Source organism: Protopterus annectens, chromosome 2.part1 (assembly GCF_019279795.1).
Source record: "Protopterus annectens isolate FY-2018-M chromosome 2.part1, PAN1.0, whole genome shotgun sequence".
Classification (NCBI taxonomy): Eukaryota; Metazoa; Chordata; order Ceratodontiformes; family Protopteridae; genus Protopterus; species Protopterus annectens.
The window spans coordinates 563,544,496-563,570,596 of NC_056729.1; the positions used below are offsets into that span (position 1 = coordinate 563,544,496).

The window sequence follows — 26,101 nt, forward strand, 5'->3', positions numbered from 1 at the left end:
ATTTTCATATATATGTGTTTATATGCCTGCACCCATGGGCATGAACCATTCCTCTAAACCTCTTAGAGCAAGAAATCTGGAAAGAGCCATAAATAAAAGTGGGGCAAAGGCCCAAAAATAGGGACTATTTTTAAATATTTCCTTTACAAATTTAGAAAATTGATAGAATAATAGGTTGCGTATTAGCGTAATTTTTTTCCGAAGGGTATGAAGTCTGAAACTCAAATGTCTGCCATTATTTTCTAACCTCAGTCTTTAATGATTTACCACTAAACTGTTAGGAAAAAACCCACAATTTTATGAAAAACTGACCAAAAATATGGACGTTCTGCGACAATCTGTACAATTGAGAAGTATGCTGGTGGGCACCCACACTGCGTCCTTGTTTACTGCCAAGTTCTGAAATGGAGCACGCGCTGTTTATTTCTATCTGGTTTGTCTCAGTAGGCATACCATAGTTTGTAGACTACGCTGTGCAGCATGGCAACTTTTTTCCGGCATATTACAGGTACAGTTTATAAATTTTAATACTTTTTTAGTCTTTTTGTCAGGTAGACCTGTTTTTCTTAGAATATGTTGCAGTTATTTGTTGAAAATATAGAGGTGTTGTACAAACATTTTGAAGTTTAGTTTGACATTGAAATGACGTTTGGGAAGTGATGCAGATATGCGCTTTGTACCTGACGGTATTATAAAGCTGGGTTTCCGACACTGTAGTATATCTCTATATGTTTAAGACATTTTTTTAAATGCAGGCTCTGTTCGATCACTTCAGCTTTTTACATTGTGTTTTCAGGTCGGTGACGTTCATCTGCAGTGTTTAAAACGTGCGCATTCCGCCTGTTTCAGAAACTGTTTTTACAGTGCTTTTTAGTTGTTGTATTTTAGCATTTCCAGTGTCAGTCATATAAAGACGTTCTTTTAGGCAATGTGCTTGGCAGAGGAACAGGGTTGTATGCATTAATTTATGTTTTATATTTAAATCTAATGTTATTGCCCTTCCAGCCTCTAGTTACTTGTAAGGTTACCACTTGTACCTATTTTAGTAGGGCAGTGCTGATTTGAGCAGTTGTAGGCATTTTGCATACAAACGTGACAAATGGTAAATGCCCTGATATTTTTGGGGAAAAATATTTCCTGCTTTTCGTTAAATATTGCGTAAGATCATTAGAATAATACGTGTAAAACTATCAGTCTGATATCTAGTAAATCAGAGTAAATAACCATAAATTGTACATCTGTGACTTTTGTTGATGCAGAAAAAGGATAGCTTATTGTTTGTTCTTTTTTGCCCAATTTTACTACATCTTTCCAATTTTTTCTTGAGAATATGATCGTTATGATAGTTATGTAATTTTTAGAGTGAAGTGCTTGTCTTTTGGAGCACATATCCCCAACCTAGACAGCAGATTGTCCTTAAAACCATTTATAAGGGAAGGGGATTGTAGAATGAAGTGTGTGTGCCGCATCTTTAAGAAGCGTTTGAGGGACTGCACGTCCATAGAAATAGCAAGCACGTGCTAGCTTCAGTACCATTTTAAGATTGCAGCCAGAGAGTGGGCATTGATGAGTGTAATAGCTAGTTTGTTTATAAGTTTATCTAAGTTAAAGTTGTTAAGTCTCAATCCTGACGTGCTTGTACATAATAAAGCTGCTTGAACAGAACCCACAAAGACTTGTCTGTTTTATCCTGACTAGATGAGTGAGGTAGGGTCAAAACCGGGATTCCAGCGGCTGCTTCTCAGCGGTATGAGGTGCAGAGTTAACAGTAAAGGTAGATTAAGATAAACGAGCACGAAAAATGGTCAGAAACAAACTGAAGGTAATGAAAACTTGCATGAATGATTTATTCTAAAAAAAAAAAAAAAAAAAAAAAAGATTAAACAGAACATTTCAAGGACAGAAACTGCATTATTAAACCAGCAAGAGGCACAAAAGGTTTATTAATTAAAAAAAATGTTTAAGGTTAAGATATTTGATAAAACGATTATCAAAAAAGCACATAAGGGGTTTGGAATTGCCACAGAATTGCAAAATGAGCATGTTTAAAGCCAAATAGGCAAGTTTAGAGTAAAACACACAAGAAAAGTACATTGGGCATGTAAAGAGATTAAACGAGTATAATAAGGGCAAAAAAAGGGCACATAAGTGTAAATAAAGCAAGGCAACTGCATTTTTTCTAGCAAAGTACTGTGTTTTGGTATAACTACTATTTCACATTGTATTCAGGGCATAACTAGAGTTATTTGAAGTATCTCTATAAAGTGTGTAACAGTGCTTACAGTGTGCACTTATTACTGTGCATTTATTCCGAAGTTTGTGTGCCAAGTGCAACTATTTCATAAAGTGCAGTCAAAATACAGCCGTTTTGAAAAGTTTCTTGTGCTGTGTGTGTCTATTTGCAAGGTGCTGCCATTGCAGAGTGTTTCTTGCACTGTAAAGAGTTATTTAGCAAAGTACTGCCTGATTATTCATGAAATGCAATTACTTCAAAATGATTCTTACTCTGAGCTTCAGTCCAGTTCATTCGGACAGTGCAGTTATTTTGAAATCTTTTACACTGATAAGAGGTGATTTCTTACAGTACAGTAATTTCAAGAGTATTAGTGCCCAAGAGACTTTTCACAAAGTTCAATTATTCAGAGGCTTGTTGTGCTGTTGGCCCTAGTTACAAGAACTGGCATAAATTTCTGGCATATGTATATGTGTGCATGTTCGTGCATACTTGCAAAAGCCTTCACCGGTATGTGTTAATGTGACAGACTGATTTTGAAAGCCATCACCATTAGTGTTTGATGAAAATATTGCAGAGAATTGGAGAATATATGAGCAAGTGTATATTTTCATACAAGCAGCTTATTCTGATAAAGATGCACGCACTAGAGCATTCATTTTACTTAACCTAGGCCATTGAAAGAGAGCATTCATTTGTGTATGCAACAGCAGTATATGAGGAAGAAGGTGAAAACAGTCATATTGTTGTGCAGGCTGAATCAAGGGAATACCCTGAGTGTTTGAAGTGAAAATTCAGAGAAATGTGTAACCCCCAGACAAATATTGCATTAGAGAGGCATTTGTTTTACACAAGAGATCAAAAACCAGGGGAGACTTTCGCAGCTTGTATAACTGACCTGAGAAACGACGCTAAAATATGTCAGTTTGGTGAATTAAAAGGTGAGTCGATTAAATGACAGGCTTGTGTATGTGGTATTAATAGTGATGCAGTGAGAGAACTTTTGCTTTATGACAGCGATTTAATGCTGAGCAAAGCTATCGAGATTTGTCAAATCCATGAAGTTACAGAAAGGCACACAAATATGCTTGCAAATGATGAGCATGGTTTTAGCAGGCTCCATAGCAAATGTAGATGGCATGCAACATGTTGCTAGCAGAAGCAGGCCTAAGCACATCACAGCTGCAACCGCTACAGGGTTTCTTGGGAGAAGTCATAGTTTTCCAACAAGTTCTAAGAGAAAGGCATGCTTAGTGCAGTACAAGGGTGAGTCATCAAAATCCATATCCAGCTTTATTGTTAACTGTTGCAATTGTGGTGCCAATCATGAGTCTAAAGAGAGAAATGCTTAGTATTTGGTCAGCAATACCATAAGTATAAAAAATGGAACCATTTTCAAAAGTTTTGCAAATCCAGTAAACCTCACACAGTTATATAGCAGGGTCACTGGAAAAGCTAAGTTGATCATATAGAGAGCTGCAATTCTACTTACTATGTAGGTGGTGTATCAGTAATTGATGAAAAGGTTGATGCAGTGAATTTGTTGGCAAAGAATGAAGTGTTGAGCTCAAAGTAGATCAATGGTAAATCCACTGAGCTCAAAGTAGGCACTGGTTCAAAGTGTAATGTTAAGTCAGCAGACACATTTGCTAAAGTGAGAGCTGGTGAACAACTCAGTATGGCTAGTTGTGCGAAACTTGTTGCTTATGGGGTGAAGAAATTTAACCCGAAGGCTCAGTAGTGCTTTCATGTTGTTTGGCTAGGAACTGTTGCAGCTTACTATTCTGTGTAGTTCAAAGACCTGTGCAGTCATTATTGGGTCTCAGAGGCAGTTTGAGAATGAATTTGCTTTCTTTTACCAAAGAAGTTCATCATGTAAGCACACCTCCTAGTTCCAATTTTACTGAAGCCATGTATGCTGATGTTTTTGATGACCAGTCAGGTAAACTTCCAGTGGTGTATTCTATGAAGTTAGACCCAGAGGTCAGTCCATTAAGAAGCGTTCCGATAGCTATGCAGAATAAAGTCAAAGCTCAGTTGGATAAAATGGTGCAGCAAGGTGTAACTTGTCCAGTCACAGAACCAACTGAAGGAGTGTCGTCCATGGTAGCAACCCACAAAAAAGGCTCAGATGAAATCAGAATATGTATTGACCCAAGAGATTTTAACAAAGCATTAGAGAGACTGCAGCATCCAATGTGTACAGTCGAGGAAGTTGCAGCCCTAATACCGAACGCCACTATTTTTTCTGTCTTGGATGCAAAAAGTTCATTTTTGAGAAGTGATGCTTGATCGCAAACCTCATTATTGACTACTTTCAGTACCCCATTTGGCAGATATTCCAAATGGCATCCTGAGGAATCTATAAGTTCTGCAACTGAAGTCTTTCAGGGTTTAATGGAGCAAATGTTTTCAGGTTATCCTTGTGCCATAATAGTAGATGATTTATTGGTTAGAGGCAGTGATGAAGCAGAGCATGACAGAAACCTAAAGCGAGTTCTAGACAGAGCAAGTGAAGTGAACTTTAAAGCTCATTCCTCTAAAGTGGAAATTCACAGTACCAGAAGTTGCATATATAGGTAATTTATGTACTAACATTGGCTTGCAACCAGACCCGTCTAAGCAAGTAGACATTCTTGAGATGCCAGCACCAGATAATGTTCAGCCTCTACAGCATTCTCTTGGTATGATTAACTATTTAGACAAGTTTATACCAGACTTCAGTAAGTTGACAACACCTTTGAGAAAGCTGACACACAAAAATGTTACATGGTCTTGGTTGGAACAGCACCAGAAAGCATTTGAAGACCTTAAGCAGAAAATTGCCACCCCATCTACACTAAGATACTGTGATGTCAATAAACCAGTAACTCCTCCCTGTGATGCTTCAAAAATCTGGTCTTGCACACAGTTAGTTATTCTTCATAAGGGCAGACCAGTAGCCTATGCATCAAGAACTCTTATCTACACTGAAATGCAAAATGCTCAAATTGAGAACTTTTGTCAATAGTATTTGCATGTTCAAAGTTTCATGATTATATCTGTGGTCGAGCTATTCAGATTGAAACTGGTCACCAATGTCTAGTTACTATTTTTAAGAAGCCTATGCATTCAGCTCCAGCGAGATTACAAAGAATGATGCTCAAATTGCAAAAGTACAACTTCAAAATTGTCTATACAAAAGGCAAACTTCATCTGTCTGATACGTTATCAAGATCACCCAGAAGTACAACGGAATAGCTTCATGCAGAGAATTTTGATTTTGATGTCATGGAAGTGCATAATTTTTCTACCATGAGAATTGAGCTGAGAGATCATACAAAGACTGATCCAATTTTTCAAAAGCTCAACCACTGCATTAATGTTCGATGGCCATGAAAGCAATCTAGTGTACCACCTGAAGTGCAAACTTATTTTCCTTGCAGAGATGAGATGTTGATGGAAGATGGCATTATTTTCAAATGTCCTAAAATTGCTGTTCCTGCTTTCTTACAACACGAATATATCCAGATTTTGCATTGTGGTCACCCAGGTTCTGAATCTACCAAAAGAAGGGCGAGAAAACTAGTATTTTGGCCTTCTGTAGTAAGACATTGCTTAAAGTACTTTTTTCTTGTTCAGTATGCATTAGTACTAAACTGCATTTGCAAAAAGAGCCATTTCATTTAAGTCAAGTTCCTGAACTACCTTGGTCAACCATAGCCACTGATATATTCCACCCGAATATATCAGTATTACTTAGTGTTGGTAGACTCTCTCTCTTAGTTAAACTGGTTTGAGACTGATTTACTACCTAACCTATTGTCCACTGCTGTTATCACAAAAGTTGAAATGTCATTTCTCAGTCCATGGTAGTCCACACAATGTTATTTCTGACAATGGTACTCAATTTACTAGTCAGTTGTTTCAGAAGTTTGCAAAAGAATGGGACTTTGTACATGTTACTAGTAGTCCAGAATATCCATATCAAATGGACTAGCTGAACATGCAGTACAGTGTACAAAGCAATTGCTTGAGATGTCAAAGCGTGATAATACTGATGTCTTTTTGAATTTACTTAATCTCAGAGACATACCCCGTGATGATAAACTTGGCTCGCCTGCTCAGAGACTTGTCTAGGCAAACCAGAACAACGTTGTCCATCTGTTTTAGTTTGTTGAGGGCTAAAGCTAAGAAAAACAGGACAACTGGAGCCCAGTTTAGAAAGTGTTCTTTCCAGAAGTTCAGCTATGGTAAATCGAGGATATTTCTTTGTTCACTGAAAGAAAGGGAGACAATGAAGGTAGAAACGGGGAAAGGTTTCGACCGGATTGGTCAAGTAACAGGTATATGTACCTAGCCGAGATCCACCTTCATAGAATCTGAGGGTGTGGAGTACTGGGGAAATCACAGACCTCTTCTTGAATAAGAATCTGTATCACAGCATTGTTCCTGTGATACAGACTCTAGATCTCAGAGCAATCCAGACAATGTTACTGTTGCAGAACATGTCTTAACTTCTGCTTCTGTTCTTGATGATGTTCCTGATGTCCCTAAAGTTGAACATTCAGCAGAGACAGTCCCAGTAGCTAAACCTAATTCTAATTTTTATGACGCACGATTTGGTTGTATTTCCAGGCCTAGTGTGAAATACACAGCAACCTGGACATATTTGTTTTATATGTATTTAGTTCTGTATAATTGCATGACAATAATTATTTGTATTGATTGCATATCAATTGATGTCATCAACATTGCATGACTTATTTCTCAAAGAGGGAGGATGTAGAATAGAGCGTATGTGCTGTATCTTTAGAGTGAGCATGTACGAGTGTAATAGCTAGTTTTGTTTATAAGTTATCTAATTTAAAGTTCAGCCTCAATCCTGATGTGTTTGTACATAATAAAGCTGCTTGAACAGAACTCACAAAGACTCCTCTATTTTATCCTGACTAGATGGGCGACAGGGATGTTGTCCTTCCTAACTCCTTTTATTTTTAGCTTGGAGCAGGGCTGGTGTTATCATTTTGGGTGTCGCCAGCAAGTTTCAAGTTGGGGCCCTACCAGAAAGGGTGGGAGGAAGTAAGATATGATCCCCTTCTCTGTTAAGCCCCCCCCCCCGAGCACTTAACAGTCACTGTATAAAGTGTTAATACGCACAGACCATTGCAGACTTGTGCTTCTTGTTGTACTGCATCAAGTTATGCACACTGACTGTCATTTAGTAGCAGTGTTGCTTTACTTTATGGCAAGCATCTTTACCGCAGCAAGGTAGCTAGTCTCACAGATGTATATTCACACTGAATGGCGTTTTAGTAGCAATGTAACATTATGGCAAGGTAGCCAGTCCCACAGAGGTACACACACACACTGACTGACATTTAGTATCAATGTTGTTACATTACAATAAGCCTCTGTATTGTCTCAAGTGAGCCAGACACATAAGAGATACAGAGATTCCTACACAAGACAAAGACAGTAGTACAGCAAGACTGAAGTACCCAGGTATAGCACTAGTGAAAATGATATACACAACACTACGACAGATGCCCATACCACAGGTACTTCGCTACAGCAAGACTGAAGTACACACAGGTATCACCAGTCAGGTACACCACTGCAGTGAAACAAACATGCACAAGACTGTGTTTATAGCAAGACTGACATTAGACACTTCAGCTAGAAAATACAAGATAGTAACTCTAGAGAGGTACACAAAAGCACAAGAAACAGCTACAGACAAACACTAATATTCAGAATTACAGACCCCCCCCCCAAAGTAGAAAGCAGCACACAGACTACAACTATAGAAGTACAGTACAAAGACGGCTACAAATATGCAGAAACATCAGACTGTGGAGGCATGCAAAACAGCCAGGGGAAAGACTTATGGAAAAGACTACAGACATGCAAGACGTACATGAAAAAGCCATGTGGATTACAGAGACTGAGGCAGATGGCCTCAAACCCAAAGAGAAACAGGTGAAGACAAAAAGCACACAGATGATAGACACCAGAGTGATATTTATCTAGAGTGCGTAGTTAGCTTCTCAGCTTATTAGATTGCTGTCACTTTTACTGTAGCATATGAGCAGTTTTCTTGTTGATTGTGCTTCAAGACAAATCCTGCCGTTGCTAGCTGTCCTTGCCTTGCTACGAATCTTGTTGGTCCTGTCAGTTCAACAAATTCTGCCTCTCCTACTTGTCCTCGCTCAACAAATCTTGCCATTTTTTTATCCTGATTGTCCTGTTTGGTCCTACCTACTGGAGTAAGCAGAATCAGAGTGAATACAAAGTATGTAAAAGCCAGGCTAAGGTTCATCCTGAAATTTACTGCCATACAACATTCTGCTGCATATCTTTTCTGGAAAAGATGTACACATACCTAGTGTTTTAGTGGTATCCCATTAATTTCAATGAGACTGCTGTGGAGTAAACTTTGCCCCACTTCATGCTCAGTTGAGAGCGCAGCTAAGCCTGAAAGCCTGTTGACTTACTGATGAACATATGTATGTTTTTATTAAGTCATGTATTTTGTAGTTGCCACTGCAACAGGTGCAAACAAATGTGCAGTGCAACTTAAATATTTATGTGGATATTTTGTAACTGGTTGCAAATGAGGAAGTTTAACACAGTCAATGGTAATGATTTAGTATCATTCATTTCGAGAGAGACTTTTCAGTTCATATCCAAGAGTATAGTCAACAGTGTTGTAGAGCCACTTGTTCTGTCTGTTTAATTGTTCTTTCGGAACCTTGCACTGTTAGATTAAGGTGTCTTCTGCACCTTCACTCAAGGTTTTAATATTTGATAAAAATCCAAAGGCCTTAAACGGTGAAAGCTGCTCAAGCCAGTCAGTCAGTGACAGTAGTGCGTGTCCAGAAGGACACTGAAAAACTCTACTTGTGGCGTACTGTCTCATCCTGTCAGTCATAGTCAATGAAACACTTTACTTTCCGCTGTCTCTTTTCCTGAAATGTGGTACAAACATCAGTTCTGCTGCTGTCTTGGAGGCTTCATCCATGGCATGCTGAAATCCTGTCTTTCTTGTTTCTCAGTATGTCCATAGTTGATGCCAGCACTCTGACACATGTAGAAATGTCAACTGATGAACTAACTGTACGTCACTTTGCTTGCACGACTTAACTATGTCAGCTCATCTTACCAAATCACGAAACATGCAATGAAATGATAGAAGTTCCAAGCACAGTCCCTTTTCCTGTTGGTATGTTGCGGCATCACTTGTACATAAAGCTTCACCCGTCTCCTTAAATGCTTTCATGATTCCTTTCAGTTGTAACCATACTGCCTTGGTGGAATCTATCTTTAATTCCCAGCAAGTCTCTGGCAGTGGTGTCAGTGACATTTGTGTCATTTCAGGATCTGGCATCGGCTTGTTGATGCTGCTAAACAGATTAAGTAAATGTTCTTCAGACATCGAAAGAAATACACTGCCTGTATTGGTGAATGTGCTTCATCGCTAACTGTATGATTTTAAATTGTGGCAGGCACATGGCACATAAAATGCCCTTGAATATATCTTTTTTTTTTTTTTTTTTTTTTTAAATCAGGGCCTACACTCCGTCGTTTCCTTTTCATATTCCTGTTGCTTTCATAGCCTTGTAATATGCATATGGCCCACAAAATGCCCTTCAATTTCTTTTTTTTTTTAATCTGGGCCGGCATTCCAGGTCATGATGTTGCAGAGTCTGAAGAATGGCATTTGTGAGTCCTACTCTGGTTGTATATTTCTCAGGCAGAAATATCAGAAAGTGTTCCTCAGCTGTGGCTACAGTCCTTGAACATGTCCATATGTCTTAGCACTACAGTTATTTGCTCTTGATTGCTGATGTCTGGTGTCCAATCAAGAATCCCAGACAAGTTCCTAGCATCCTTCACCTTCCCTACAGTAGTCCTCAAAGTAGCATTTGACATCAGCTGGATAATTTCATTCTGCATGTCCTTACCAAGATAGTGATCCATTACTATTGCAGTGCAGATGTTCACCCATGATAGGATCAAACTGACAAAAGCAGCACATGGCCTAGGAAATTGCCATGAATGCCTTGTTACAATTTCCCAGATGTTGAACAATAGCTGTAATGTGTTTTAATACACTGTGCCAGCGAGTAATTGCTTTTTCAATTGCTGTTTTTCTCCTATCATCCATTGTCTGCCTACTGTTTAGTCAGTTGCCCAGTTCATTCCACTTGAGGATACATGCTGCATGGTCAGGTGCTTTATCATGGTAGTATAAAGCTTTGGACATCTTTCTTCATGCTGTGTAACTACATGACTGTAGAAGGTGGTTAGAATGGCCAGATATTTTACATGGAAAGCAAAACAGTGAATCTTTTGAGACTGAATTTGTCACCAGACTCCGTTTCACTCTGTTTCCATTAGGCAGCATGTGGAAATAGTTCTCTGATGTAAATCTTCTTTTCTGTTCTTTTACTAACTAGAAACTGGGAACATCACTTGCACAGATCCATGCCAGATGACAGTTACCTTAAACTGATACCTTTGAACCTATGATAAGGGAAATACTAGGCTAGTTGCCTTTGCGGGCCATTTTAAGCCTAGTCAATTTCCATTTTTCTGCTCAAAATAATCCCATTTGATTATAGATAGGCCTTGCCTTTCCCATGGTTGATAATTAATTATGTATATTACTCCTAATGAGACTAACAGGATCATGCCATAGATAATTTGAGGGGACCCTTGCATGGGATAAAACATTTAGGAGCTGCCTGTATCTATTAGTAGGATGGGGGCAGTCCTTGGGTAAATTTCTGTTGCCAATCCATAGATCTAAGTTACACTTGAATATGGAGAGGGAATATTAAGTTACACTTTAATATGGTAAGGGAATATTATTAAGTCTGGGCAAGTTCTTTGAGTCTCAGATGATACTCCTGACACTTCTTGCAAGTCACAAGCCACATCCTTTGGCAGTACAGATGTATGGGGTCTTCCGTATCAACGTCTGGTAATCCTGGTATTACTTCTGAAGTTGAATCTTCAGATGTTAACATAATTTTCTCCATGGTAATGGCAGTAGGTTCACAGGGGGCAGATGCAACAGAGTAGGTGCTTTCTTTGGCAAGGAAACATGGATCACAGTGAGTAGCTTGTTCTACAGGAAATGCCATCACGAAAGCATCAAATAGAGAAAACTCTAAGATGAGAAGCATCACTGTTAAAAGAGTATAGGAAAGGGAGCAGACCGTTGAAAATACTTAGAGAATTGGTAAACAAAAAGAATAGAGAATTGGTAAACAAAGCAAAAAGAATAGAAATGACACACACAAAAAAAAGGAAGAAATTGACACATTTTGGAGAAATATTTGCAAAGATCCTGTGGAACATAATGAAGATGCTGAATGGATAGAAGTAAAAGAAACAGTAAGAAGTTCATATGTATAGGTTATGAAATGGGATGAAGTAACGGACAGAGAAATTAAAACAAAATTAAGAAAAGCTTCTAATTAGAAAACATCAGGCACAGATGCAGTAACTAACTTTAGATGAAAATTTAGACTTGTGTAATAACTACTTGTATGCGCATCCCAAACAGACACCAACCTGGTTAACAGCAGGAAAAAACAATACTTTTAAGAGTGAACCTGTAAGCCATTGTAAAAACTATAGACCAATAACTTGCCTTCCGACGATGTACAAAACTATATGTCGGCATTGAAGCTTGCAGAGTTTGTAGTCACTTAGAAGCAAATTCTGATCATGCCAAAAAACAAAAGGTAAACTAAAGAAAGTCATATGGAACAAAGGATCATTTGTTTCTAAGTAGTCATAATGGAGAATTGCAAAAAAGGTGACGATTGTAGATATGGCATGGATAGATTACCAAAAAGCATTTAACAGCATCCCCCAGTCATAGATAATGGAGTGCTTACAGATGTATAATGTACATCCTGCACTGATCATTTACATTACAGTGACTGTGAAACAGTGGCAAACCATTTTGCAGTTAATGACAAAGGACAAATTGTTGTCCCAGGCAAACAAATTAAAAGTGGGATATTCCAGGGGGATTCTTTGTCAACACTGTGCTTTTTTCTTGCCCTTAACCCATTTAAGCTAACAATTAAAGTCATGGTTACAACTTGGCTCCCATAAAACAACCAAGTGTTAACACTTTTCATAATCTTTTTGTGGATGACTTAAACTGTGTAGCTCATGAAATGAGGAGTTGAAAGCACAGTTGCAGGCAGTTAAAATTTTCTCAGATGATTTAAGAATGCCATTAGCAACACTTAAAGCAGAAAAGCTGCATCACCAATTAAAATATCAGTCTGGAGTGGAATGTGGTATAAAAGAACTTGAGCAGGAGAGAGTATATAAATATTTGGGAATTGATGAAGGATCAACTGTAGCAGGGCTAGCCACCAGACAGTATGAACCTTGGCTCTAGAAGATTGTCACTGTTGAAGTGACACCCCGACCCCATGTGCAAAAATGGGGACATAGGGGTTGTGGATGTATGTATGTATGATAAAGGATCAACCACAAAACATGAACCAATGCAAACAAATCTCAGTAAAGGATATTTTAGAAGACTAAAACTAATATATTGAAAACACCCCTGGCATCTAGGAATGAAGTCCACGCTGTAAAACAATTAGCTCTTCTTGTTCTAATTTATAGTATGGGGGTGATTGGCCCCAAAAGGTATTGGATCAGTTGGACAAGAAAACTGGGAAAAATGCTTTGTGCTTTACAAATGATATAATCTTGGTATGTGCTGATTTTTATATATGTTCCTCGTTCTGAAAGAGGTGTGTGCCTCCTTGAAATTGATTACATGTATAGATCTACAGTCATGGGACTGCATACATATCTGCTGACCTCACCAGGTCCAGACATTGTGAAAGTTTTAAAACGTGTATAAGAAATCTGAGATGACTCCCTGCTTAGTTTTAGTAGTAGCATATCGGTGTCGAGCAGGAATGGAAATCAAACCAGAAGGGAAAAATCAGGCAGCAACTGAATGTGCCAAAAATGTGGGAAAGGCATAATTATTGTGGTCAGTACAAAAAACTCCTGGAGCAACCTTGTGTTGATCAGTATTTGATGCAGGATAGATAAGAGGTGAATTTAAACCAAAAGATGAAAGATTAATATTGGCGGTCCAGGATAGTGGCCCACGTACACGTTGGTTTGACAAGTCCAATGAACATTTGTGAAAAACAAGCAAACGCAGGTTCTGTAAAACAGAACTGGAAACAGTCACACATCTTGTTGCTGGATATGATACACTAATGGCAGAAGGCCTGTGTACTGAAAGACATAATAATGTGGCAAGACTGTTGCACTGCGGGTAGTGCAAACATTACAATATTGAAGTAGCTGAGAAGCTTTGGAAACATGAGCCAGAAAGCATTGGGATTATCCATTACCAGCAGTTCAGAAAAAAAGAACATTAAAGTAGCTTTGATCGTTGAAATTGCTACACCTAATGAGTACAGTGTCTGACATACAGAGAAAGACAGTCCTAAAATACCAGGATTTGTAGGCAGAAATGGGAGCAATGTGGAAGAAGGATCAGACAGTTCAAATAGTAGGAGCAATGGGTCTCGTAAAAAAGAAATTTATAATTTTATTTAGATATGCTACCAATACATGTAACTCTGTATGAATTACAGGACTCCGTTTTGGGCACATAGAGGGTGCTATGAAGAGCACTTGTTTTTTGTTAATTTAATAATGATTTTTATTTTTTTAATCGTATCACATAGACGATTTTATATAAATGAAAATAAACTATACCAATGCAATCTCATTTGCAAACATTTGTACATTACAAACAATGCTGACACAACTGCAGCTGCTAATATTATACAGCACTTGTAATATATCCAGTCATTGTTAGTTAGCCATCACATAGCTCACTCAGTTCCTGCCTTCTTATAAAACTCATTCCTCCTCTCTATGTACTGATCCCACATTTCCCATTTTTTCCTATGTAATTTGCTCTTGACGTTTTCTAAAGATCCTAGTTCCAGTTGTTTTATCTCTCTTACTATCTTCACTACTTCTAGTAAAGTTGGTCTAGACTTTGCTTTCCATTTTTTAGTATTTGCTTTTTTGGCAACCATCATAATTAGACTCAGTAAGGCCTTACTATGTCTAGGCAATTCCTATTCTGTATTGTAGCTCTTAGTTACACCAATTTGCTCACCCAGCATTTCCAACAGTGCAGTCTGCAGGAAGTCTTTAAAGTCTGCCAACTCATTATACTCCCAGAAAATATGTTCCCAGCTACCAATTTCTTCCCCATCATACCTCTGTTTGTTGTATACCTGAGGAAAAATTCTTTGGAGTCTACTTAGAGTATACAGTACTTATGTAAGCACTTTCAAGGAAAGATCCTAAATCTTCTAGATATTGTTGCATATTTGGGAGACCTCCATATATCTCCCCATTGTTTCTTTGTGAATAGCTTATCTAATCTCTCTTCCCAATCCTTTCTGACCTCTTCTGATTGATTCTTCATGCAATATTTTATATGTTATATTAATTATTCCTTTCATAGGTTCATAGGTAGATACTAGGCTATCTGCCCGAGGGCATTTATAAGCCTAGCCAGAGTGTGTCAGCTTTCGCCACCCCATTGAATAATTAACTGAGCCTCTGTCAAGAAGATCCAATGAAGTGATCCCAGGGGTGTATTTTCTGTTACCCATCTACTTGTCAAGGTTTTTCTTGAAGAATGTTAGTGAGGGGCTCTGCCTAATGTAGTTAGGAATTTTGTTCCAAAGCATGGGGAGTCTCCGTGACAGGAATCTATCCCTCCAACATGTTCTATTTATTGTTGTGGCGAGGTGTAGCTCACTAGAGCGAGTGGCTCGCAGTGACTTGGATTTCTTTAGGTGGAGCATATCCATCAATTCTGAGTTGGACATGGCTTTGTAAGTCAGGCAGAGATCACCTCTGAGTAAGAGATATGCTACTGAGTACAGCCGGAGCTTTTCCACTCGGGCTGCATAGGGCATATGTTTGTGGCCAGTGATCCTCTTGGTGAGGTACTTTTGTGATCTTTCCAGCTGTTGGAAGTGTCTTGTGAGGTACATCCCAAATGGGGCATTGTACTCTATGATGGGTCTGATGAGTGACGAATAGAGGGGCACTATAACCTCTTTATTTCTAGATGCAAACCCTTTAGTAATTAGATGGGCTACATAGAAGGATTTCCTAACTACTTTGGCAATATGATTGTCAAAGGAAAGATTACGATCTACCTGAGTTCCCAGATCTCTTATTATCTCTTCTGTATTAAGGGGGTTGCCACCTATGTGGTAATTCATGGGTGTTTTCTTTTCCCAAACTGGATGACTATGCATTTTTTGGCATTTAGCTTGAGACCATGACTTTGACACCAGGTGTCCGTCTCAGTAAGGCCCTTCTGGAGAATGTCCGTGTCAGCTGGAGAGTCCGTTATGGCTCCCAGTTTGCAGTCATTGGCGAACTTGGTTAGCCATAGTCCTCCTGTGTTTTCCTGTACTTCTGAGAAGTATATGCCGAACAGTAGGGATCCCAGGACCGAGCCTTGTGGGTCACCACTTGTGACTGGTTTAGAGTCGGACCTGGAGCCCGCTATTCTTACCGTGTGAGTTCTGTCTGTAAGCCAGTTGGCAATCCATCTCGTGATGTAGGGGTTTTATGTTCAGGCTGGTGGGTTTTTCTATCATTCCCGAGTGGGGAATGGTGTCAAAAGCCTTGGCGAGGTCAAGGTAGGCTGTGTGAACCACCTTCCTCTCATCTATGGCCTTGGTGACTGTCTCGAAGAAGTCAACCAGGTTTAGTAGGCATGATCTGCCCTTAACAAAGCCGAACTGGGTCGGGTCAAGTGTTTGCAGGTTCCCAATGTCTTTGTTAATGAGTTCCGTGATGATGCACTCCATAGCTTTGCAGACCAGGCTAGTTACCAGGGTCAGTTGTGGCCCCTCCTTTGTGGAGCGAAATAACCGTTGCTGTGTGCCATTCTATGGGCACGTAGCCTGTGGAGAGGCTGAGGTTAGACAGTGTGTTTTAGGTGGGGGGTTAGTTCGTGCAAGACACAGCCTGGGACACCATCTGGCCCCATTGATGCTGTGCTTTTGGCTTTTGAAAGGGCTGTTTTCACCTGTGCATCTGTAATTTCTGGGACACTACACTTTTCTGGTATTGTTGTGGGCCCTTTTGGGGGTGAGAGGAGGGTGAAGTTTGCACTGAATCTATCTGCTAGGATGTTGGCTCATATATATATATATATATATATATATATATATATATATATATATATATATATGTGTATGTGTGTGTGTATGTATGTATGTATGTATATATATATATATATATATATATATATGTATATATATATATATATATATATATATATATATATGTATATATATATATATAATGTATGTATTTATATATAATGTATATAATCTGTGTAAGTGTGTGTGTGTGTGTATATATATATATATATATATATATATATATATATATATATATATATATATATATATATATATATATATATATATATATATATATAGTCTGTGTAGATATCTAAATATGTACTGTGTGTGTGTGTGTGTGTGTGTGTATATATATTTATGTACACACACATAGATACCCGTATGTATAAAATACCCTTACTGTAGTATCCTGAGTGCTATACAGGTATACCAGGCAGTCTTAAAACACTAACTCTTTTAGCATTTACGATTGGCTCTGACACCTCTGTCCTCCACCCCGTTCTGTAAAGGTGTTTGTTAGACTTCCTTGCAGTTACACTCCCTTTTACTTGTTATATCCTTCCATCCTACAGCAAGGGAAAACAAACTACTTCTGCATTCTACTTTCCCTAGTAATGCATTTGCAAGTATCTGTCTGCATAATTCTTTCCATTTTCAGTCCTGCCAGGCTATAAACATCATTAACTGTTAACCTACCCTCAAATGTCCTGAAAACAACTGTGCATTACCTCCAATATCCTTTGCTGGACATTGGTTCCCTATGTCTTCAGCAAATTATCTACTTATAAGGATTAATGTTAACACTTCCCCAAACAAATCAAGAGATTGTGAGTGCTAGCTAGCAATATAGCTTCTTAAGAGGATGTCCTGCAGGAAAATGAAAGATTTCCTCAGCAGTCACTAAAAGCTTTTATTATTTTATTGTAACGGCAGTACAAATACTCAGATCCTTCATTTACTCCTGCTGCGGCAAATCAAACACCACGTAAATAAAACAAACAGGGCACAAATCCCAAACTCTAATAGGTGCACAACTTCAGTGGTTAAAAATAGTCAGCAACACCACTGCTCAAATCACACTGACACTTCCTGTAAAATCACTGCATTGTAGTGCATTGATAACTCCACCCAGAAAAATAAGGCAGCACGATCTAGAAACAGTTTCAGAGTTTCTGATGCTTAGTATTTTGTTTGTGTCTTTCGGCATTTTCTCAGTTAGGGGTCGCCACAGCGGAACTCCGGTCCGCTAATGATTGGTAGAAGATTTTTACATGCCGAGTTACCAGCTCTGACGCACAACCTTCAACGAAGGTACGCCCCTTCACACAGGTCTCCACACAGAAGACGCTTTAGCTGAGAATCTAACAGACAACGTTTTGCTGTGAGTAGACAACGCTACCGCAGCACCACCACTGCAGTATACTTTCTGATATTTAGTATAATTTTCCAAAAATAATGGCAAGTCCTACAATATGAAAACTTCTCTGCCTGCAAAGTCCGTAACAGTGTCACAATCCTTTAACAAAATAAAGATGTTTAGCAGCAGGTCACTTCAAAAGAAGTTCCTGTATCTGGGCAAAGGCAGTTTTATGCATATCAGACAGCGGAGTAAAGGCTACCAGCTGAGTGCATGAGGGTGTGCATAATTTATAGAGTAGGGGTTTCATGGGCGACAAGAGAAGAGGAGAGCATGTTCAGTTGAATTCAACTGAAATCTGTAGATGGGCGACTTGTCAGAGCGTCAAGCAAGCTTGAGAGTTAAATTTTTTGAAGACCGCTAGAGTACCGATAGCCACCCGGTCAGAATTGCTAAATTTGAAAAAAATAAAAGCTTTCTTGTGTGGGAATGTTATTTTTTAGTGGTGGGAACATTAGGTAGGGGGAAAATTAAGACTGTTTGAGAAGAAATAATGTAGTGTTTCCTGTAGCTGTCCTTTAATACTAGCATACAAAATTATGTACATCTTCAAATATTTAAGTTTTACCCTATCCATGTTAGGACACATGGTACAGGCTTTGCTTCCACTAAGTGCTGTCTGGTTTTGTCTTATCTTTATTGTTCTCCCAGAATGAGAACACACTTGAATGCTTTCAGAAAACATTATCCTCTAGCCATTGAAAGAAAAGTAGTTTGTTTTATTGCTGTGTATCAGATTGCCACCATGGAGACATGAAACCAGATACAGAGTTGCATCTGCAAGTATTTATTTATTTGCTAGAGGAAAGCTTTATTCTATTCAGTGTTTATTTTTATTTATTTGCTTTCTCTTAACATGTGTTACTAGATCAAGCCAAGTGTTTTAATGTAGTCATTCCCCTATGCAGGAATGAGAAAAAAGCATGTCAGTTTTTCTCATATCATAGTCTTTTGACCAGACTTCTTTTTACGTTGCAATGCCATCATTTTCTGAACAAGGATAAAGAAGAGAGAAAAAATGGAGGGGTAACTTTTTACTTTAATATTCTCATTACATTGAAAATAACTGAGAAAATTTTACTTTATAGCATGATGATTATCTCATGCTCTTTAAAGATATTACTATCAAGAACAAAATTTTGTTTTACTTACAGTTAACTCTTTACTTCCACTTCTCTTCTCCTATGTGCTTCTCCAAACTTTAATGACATGAAGTAGGGCATATACTTGAGTCCCCTACAGGTTTAATAAAATCAAAAAAGTCTAATACTTCCAGGTTTTCTTGTTCTGTTTCACAAGTATAATTAATGCTTTGTAATCCCACGTTTATTTGTCAATTTCCAAGTTGCTGGTTTATTTTATTTTCATCTGTCATATCCAGTCTCTGCTTCCTTTCCAACAAAAAGAAGTTTGAAACTTGAAAGTATGTTAGGAAGAACTTGCTTGTTTTTTCTCGTCAACCCTTATGATTTTTTCTCTCTCTCAAGAATTTTCCATTGAAGCATTGGAAAAGGTTTCACTGGCACAGTCTTTCTGTGGTCTTTATTACCAAAAGAACAAGAAGCCGAATTTCCTTCTGTTCCACAGCACTCTTTGTTGGAAAAACTTTTGTATTTCTTCATTAGCATGTTTTGCATCTAATAATGATTTTGTCCCACCAGGAAAGAATATTCCTGAAGATAGTTGGGTATAGCAATTTGAATCCGATGCCTGCTTCTTGACTTTCACTGGTTACCAGAATTTACTCTTCTTCTGCCTGGTGTACCGTGAGTAATCATTTTCCACAAACACTCTCTACTGTCTCCCACTTTTATTACTTTGTTCTTCTGCCACAATTTTGTCAGAATCAACTCCTCCTGCTGGTAGGATTTAATCTTTACTATTAAAAGGTCTAGGTTGCTTTCTCCTGGCCAAGTTTGGAGCATATACATATGTGCCTTTTCAATTAACAACTCCTGCTGTGGAGTACCAGTCCAGTTGCTTATTTGTGCTTTCATAAAATTTAATACAAGCTGTTCCTTCCACCTTTTCTAGTATAGGAAAAAAAATCTCCGGTTTTCCCCATATGCTTTGTCCTCTAATTCTATTATTTTTTTAAACAACTCCTCTTGAGCAGTTTCATATTCAACCAGCCTTTTCTTCATTTCGACCTCTGATGTTTGCAGTTTTATCACCTCATCTGAATATCTTTAATGTTTCTTCCATTTTTTCCAGCCTTTTGTTGTTTGAGTTGATATACTCTATCAGTGTTTTGTTTATTCTAATCATTTCTAAGTGCATTACTTTTTTTTTTCTCTAGGTTACTGGGAATCCTGTCTTGCACCAAAGCTTGGAGCTCTCACTGCTTGTTTTGAACAACTGCAGAATTCTTCCCAGTCAGTGTTTTTTCTCACCTTTTGTGATTGATTTTTTTCCCTTTTTTTTTTTTTCCCTGAATTTCTTTTTTGATGGCATAGAGGCAGTGCACTTACTAGCCAGTTACTGAAATGTACCCATAATTATGAGTTTACTCTTTTTGTTCCGAGTTTCTGTTTTTCACACTGGAAGCACTGAAATTAAGCTGTTACTTAATGTGCAGCCATTTTGGAATCCCATGGTGGCTAATAATTCTTGAGCTTCATATTCCTGTAGCCTTGGCATATATTATAAAATATTTGTCTTTTCTTGGTTCCCCATTCTTCTGCTGTATACACATTTTCATAGAATTTCCAAAATATCTGTCATACCTTTATATGGTCTCTGATTATTTTTGTAGCCATAGGCTCCCTGTGTTTCGCAACACCATTTTCTATTTTTTGTTGCCTAAGTAATTGTGCTAATAGTTTTTTGTACTATGAGGTCATAAAAATACTTTCTTAACAACAAGCTTTATAAATTCATGCATATTACCCAAGTTTTCCGTTTTGCACTCAACAGTTGTTCCTCTTCTTGTTCTCTAAGATTATCCTTCATTTGCAATGCTTTAACATTTTGATAACCCCTTTAAGTAATTCAGATTACTTTCTTCCCATCTTTCTCTCTTTCTCTCTCTGTTTCTACCATATTTTTAAATTCCATTTTCATTTAATCCCACTTCTCAGCATTCCCTTTTGAAGAAATTTGTATATTTCCTAACAGGTCTTGAATCATTTCTGCAATACATTACTTAAATTTCTCTGTAAGTTGGAAAGTGACAATGTCTCAATTAGGGTCATAAGCAAATACTAGGCTAGCTACCCTTGTGGGCCATTTTAAGCCCAGCCTCCCTTTTGGTGCTTGAATGAATTTATCCCATTTGGTGTTAGATTGGCCTTACCCATCCCATAGTTGATAATTCTAGTTATAGTTGAGAATAACTGGAATCATACCATAGATAATTTTTACTTGATTAGTCTACTCTAGTTTTATATTGGTCTTTATTGGCTCATGGTCTAAAATAGTTATTGGATGTGTTTCAAACCATTTAATTAACCAACCATGCTCCAGTGACATTTCGGTACAGTCTAACCCAGTCGTATCTTGGGGAATAATGTGTAAATTGTCAGAGCTTATGATAGTAAATGCACATATTCTTTTCTAAATATTCTCGTACATTTCTTTGGATATCGCTCCTCTTTTGTTATATTTTCCCTTCTAGGTCTCTCTGATGCAGCTTCACTATTGCATATCAGGTTCCACTTCCCATCTGTGAATAATGATCAATTTTGGAAGCAAATCACCTTTCCCATAATTTTCTTGAACTCCTTAATAGTTTTATCTAGAATATAAGTACATACCAGTATAATTCTTATTCTTTGCCAATGACTACTTATTACCACAAGTCTACCGTTGTTGTATCTGTTTTTCTCCTTATCATTATTGGAGCCTCTTTTGCATTCCGGATTCTTACCTCCCCCCTTTCCTTTGTCTCTGATAGTCTGCTGAATAACCATTCTGAAATCCTGTCTTTGCTAAATCTACATGCTCATTTCTATTTGTGTGCCTTATGTAACATTGCTGTTTGTACAATACATTTCTCTTTCCTTAGGAAATTTAATATTTTCTTTCACTTCTGTTCTGGGCCTGGTACTATGGTTTTCTGAGCTGTGACATCTCTACTCATTTTTTTCACCCTTACTGTCTTTCTGACAGCTGTCCCAGTGCCTCATGTCTTTTACTGGGTTTACTAGCCCTCCAGTTTATCCCCAGTTTAGTGCCAGAATTTAAGCCAGGGCCAGCAAGAATCCTGAGGACATCCTTGGAGTTGGTCACTTTCCATCTATTAGCCAGGAGGGGTTTCCTTATAATCTACCTTCTCTTCCTCCTCCCCTGTGGATCCTGTTGTGAAGTCTTGCGAGTGTGTGCAATGTTTTGCTCAGCCTGTGTGGCAGCTCAGCTATGCCACCACCCTTTTCTCCTTTATTGATCACTCCCCTGATAACATCCCCTGCCTCCACCAGGGATTGTCGTCAGACATGCCTTCACCCAGGGATGGTAACACCCATCCCTCCATGCTACTCTGTTGGTCACTTGAGCTGCTAGTCAGGCCTGGATGTCTAGGTCATAGTCAGGGCTTTCATCCTTTACACTACCATTGGGGCAGTCTCTGCTTATTTTTAAATGTTTTGTGGCAAATCTTTTCGTACTGCCAGCAAGCAAATTGTATCTTTAATTTCTTGGTCTACAGTGAGACATGAGTAGATATTTTAGTTGTGGTAAGCTTAATTGTGCTAATATTGATGCAAGCAGGTCTAGCAAATTTTTTTTCTGAAAAATTATCCTACTCAGAAAATGCATCATTCACCTTACTCTTCTGCTGCTACTACTTCTACCCATAGTTCAGGAAGGCATCATTCCTCAAAGAAAAAGACGTCTCTGTTTACAAAAAATATTGCATAAAAAGTCCAAGAGATGCTATAGCATAGTCAAATATAGTCCTTCAGCAGTTAAGTCTTTAGTAGCTGATTCCCATTTCTTCAAGACACTCATTCCCAAGATGTGACATTCTGTGGGTGACCGATCAAAAAACATATAATTCTCCATTTGTAGTGGTTGATGTTTTACATATTGATTACTGCTGCAGTAGTTTAAGCTATATGTCTTATATCCTGCATAGGATATAACAGCTGGACAGCTTCCAAAGCTTCAGGGCACCTTTCACATTCCCAAGTGTTAGTCAGCTTAGCTAGGTTTGGGTACCATGCTCTTCAGAGTTTTACTGCAGCCAAACAGATTGGTCATGTCTGGGCTTTAAAGGACCAACATGTGGCTTGTACTGTTCTAATACAAGGGCAGATAAGTTCCCTTTGGGGAAAAAACTTCCACATATTTATATTGTTTAAGTTGCTTTCCTTTGTAGGGAAAGTACATTTTAAACTAGGATTACTTGTGTTTTATTGACAGGTGACTTTACCATACTTTTTAAACAGGAGTGCACTCTTGTGTTTCATAGTTTAAAACTGTTATTTTGTGTGGAGAAAATGTGCTTACATTACTTTTGGGGGCTGGTAAAAGTGTATTGAGTGCTTTTTACTGTGTTTTTATTGGAAAAGGTGACTTTTTATACTGCTGTTAAAATTCTACTGTCTTGTGCTGCTTAGTTTCCCCTGGGAAGAAGCACCATTTTCAGCTTGACCGTGGAACAAACTACTGGTCCCACGGTTGGCCTTTCTAGCCGCAAACAGCTCAACAGCCTTTGTCACCACAGCAGGCTAGCATTCTGCCTCAGATGCAGGTGGGTGACTGCTGTGGGCAGACCTGGTTTCCCAGACTACTCATTTTTTTCCAGATCCCTCTGGTGTTGTCCATACAGCCACTATGTGCCAAGGGAGAGCAACACTTGTATGTCTTGGGAGAAGGGACAGGGAAGGTGCTCTTGCTTAGTCAAAATTTTGTACCCATTCCTGGGGAAGCTGCTTTTGCCATTAATAAACTTGTTTTTCCCCAACTTTCCTGTTTAAAAAGAAACCAAAAGCTAATCCATTCCCTTCTCCTTCACCAGTTCCACTGGACAGGCATAGTTTATTAGGTTTTGCTTAGGTCAGTAGTTGTATGGTGGCGGTGGTGTAGCGGTAGCGTTATTGCCTCACAGCAAGAGGTTCTCCTGTTCGATTCTCGGCTCGAGTGCAGGGAGTGCCTTCTGTGTGGAGTCTGCATGTCCTCCCCGCGGTTGGGTGGGTGTTCGAAAGACATGCGTAAATGGGCGTGCCTTCGTTGAAGGTTGAACGTCGAGCTGGCACCTCGGCGTTCATCAAAATCTGTTGCCAGTCATTAGCGGACTGGAGTTCCGCTGTGGCGACCCCTAACCGGGAAAAGCCGAAAGACAACAACAACAGTAGTTGTATGGTGGCTTCTATTAAAGGAAAAAGGGATTTATCGTTTCTTGAAGGGATTCAAGAAATTAAATTGGAAATCTGAGGAGAAAAAACTGAATCTGTCTCATCACATTTCTGTACTGATTCAGAGTCTTTGGAGAGCATGGTATCTGAATCTCTGATTCATTTTACTTCTTTATTAAATTATCACTTAAAGCATGGGCAAACATATATTAATAGAAAAGAAAACAAACTGTTTTAATATTTTTCCATTGAAATATAATATGTCACAATTTCTGCCTTTCCTTAAGCCTTGCTACTCCTCCAGAACATTGTTATGCATATATAGTTCCCACAGTTTCCATTTACTTCTATGTAATTTGCTCAGTCCCTTTTCTAAAGATCCTTCTTCCAGTATATTCACTACCTCAAGTACAGTTGGTTTAGACTTTGGTTTCCATTTTATAGTATTTTTTGGCAGCCAAGAGAAATAAACTGAATAAGCCCTTGCTTTGTCTAGGCAATTCAGATCCTGTATCCCAGTGCAAAAGAATCCTTTCCTTACTTACAGCCATTTGCTCACCTAATATTTTTGAAAAGCGTACTCTGTATAGAATTTTTGAAATTTGCCAACTCATTACAATCTCAAAACATATGTTCCCAGTGACCTCTTTCATTTCCATCCCACCTCCAACATTTGCTGTCTACTCGAGGAAAATTTCTTTGAAATCTGCTTGGGGTAAAAAAAAAAAAAAATACCTGTGCAGGCACTTCCAAGCAAAGATCCTAAACTTTCTGAAATTGGTTGCATACTTATGGAGATTCAGATATTTCAAACATGGGCATTAATGGCCTTCTAGCTTGCCAATATATAAAAACAGTTGCTCTCATAATAAGTGTCCAGGCTATTCTTAAAAATATCTAAGCTAGTGTTTGCTTTAATGTAATTTGGTAGTCCATTTCATGCATCCGCTGCTCTCTGAGAACCAATTAGTACATTTCTCATTCCTACAAAATCTTCTGCAGAGGTTGTCTGATGATTCTGTACTACTTTTTGATAACTCCAAACGTTCCCAGAAATAGTCGTTTCTAAATGCCCTGTATACCTGAATAAGGTATCCTGTTAAATATCTATACGGAACACTGTAAAAGTTCAGATATTTTAGTTTTTCATAACTTAAATTTTTACATCCGTGGATTCTCTTGGTATATTTCTGCTGTACTAGTTTCTAGTTTACTCGTGATTATTTTCTTATAAGGTTTCCATATTGATATTCCATGTTCAAGTTTGGGTCTAATGTAACTAACAAATAACGATTTCATCATTTCTGACTTCCTAGACTGTATAAATATTTATACAGCCTATAGTTCTATAACTATCATTAACCAATTGGCTGATATGATTAGAAATCCCCAAAGTTGAATCTAACCATATACTTGGGTCTTTAAATGAGTGTACAGTTTGTTAGTTTGTACTTTACTAAATATTCATCTTTCAGTTTATGTCTGCCGAATCTCATGCTTGGTTTCTGATGTTTATCAGCGTATTATTCTCTTGTGCCCAGATGGTTAATTTATTCAAGTTCTTTTGCAGCCATGCTCTTTGAGTAACACATGTAATCGGTTTACCCATTTTCAAGTCATCTGCTTACAGACTGGTAGAACATCTCAGATGGGGGAAAAAAAAAAGATCTGAAAGATGCAATCTAAAGAAGTATGGGCCTAGGACAGAGCCCCGTGGGGCATCCTGACTGTAGTCTAGAATTTCACCTGTCCATTTCCTGTGTGATACTTGCCATGTCGTATTTCTAAGCCAAGCAGCTGTTCATCTTAACAAGAGTACATTGAGACCTAGTTGTTCTAATTTACTCATCGTTTTGTGTACAACCCTATCACATGCTGAAGTTAAATCTATACAAATTACATCACAATACAG

General features: G+C 38.3%; 1 protein-coding gene across 1 annotated transcript in view; it reads left to right on the forward strand.

Moving 5' to 3' along the window:
• Nucleotides 1-417: 417 nt before the first annotated feature.
• The window catches only part of MRPL35 (mitochondrial ribosomal protein L35), a 410,427-nt gene continuing 384,743 nt past the window's right edge, over nt 418-26,101 (forward strand). Inside the window, exon 1 of the mRNA XM_044062332.1 lies at nt 418-508. Within this exon, the coding sequence (XP_043918267.1) occupies nt 481-508 (28 nt within the window). The 5' untranslated portion in view covers nt 418-480. The remainder of the gene's footprint in view (nt 509-26,101) is intronic.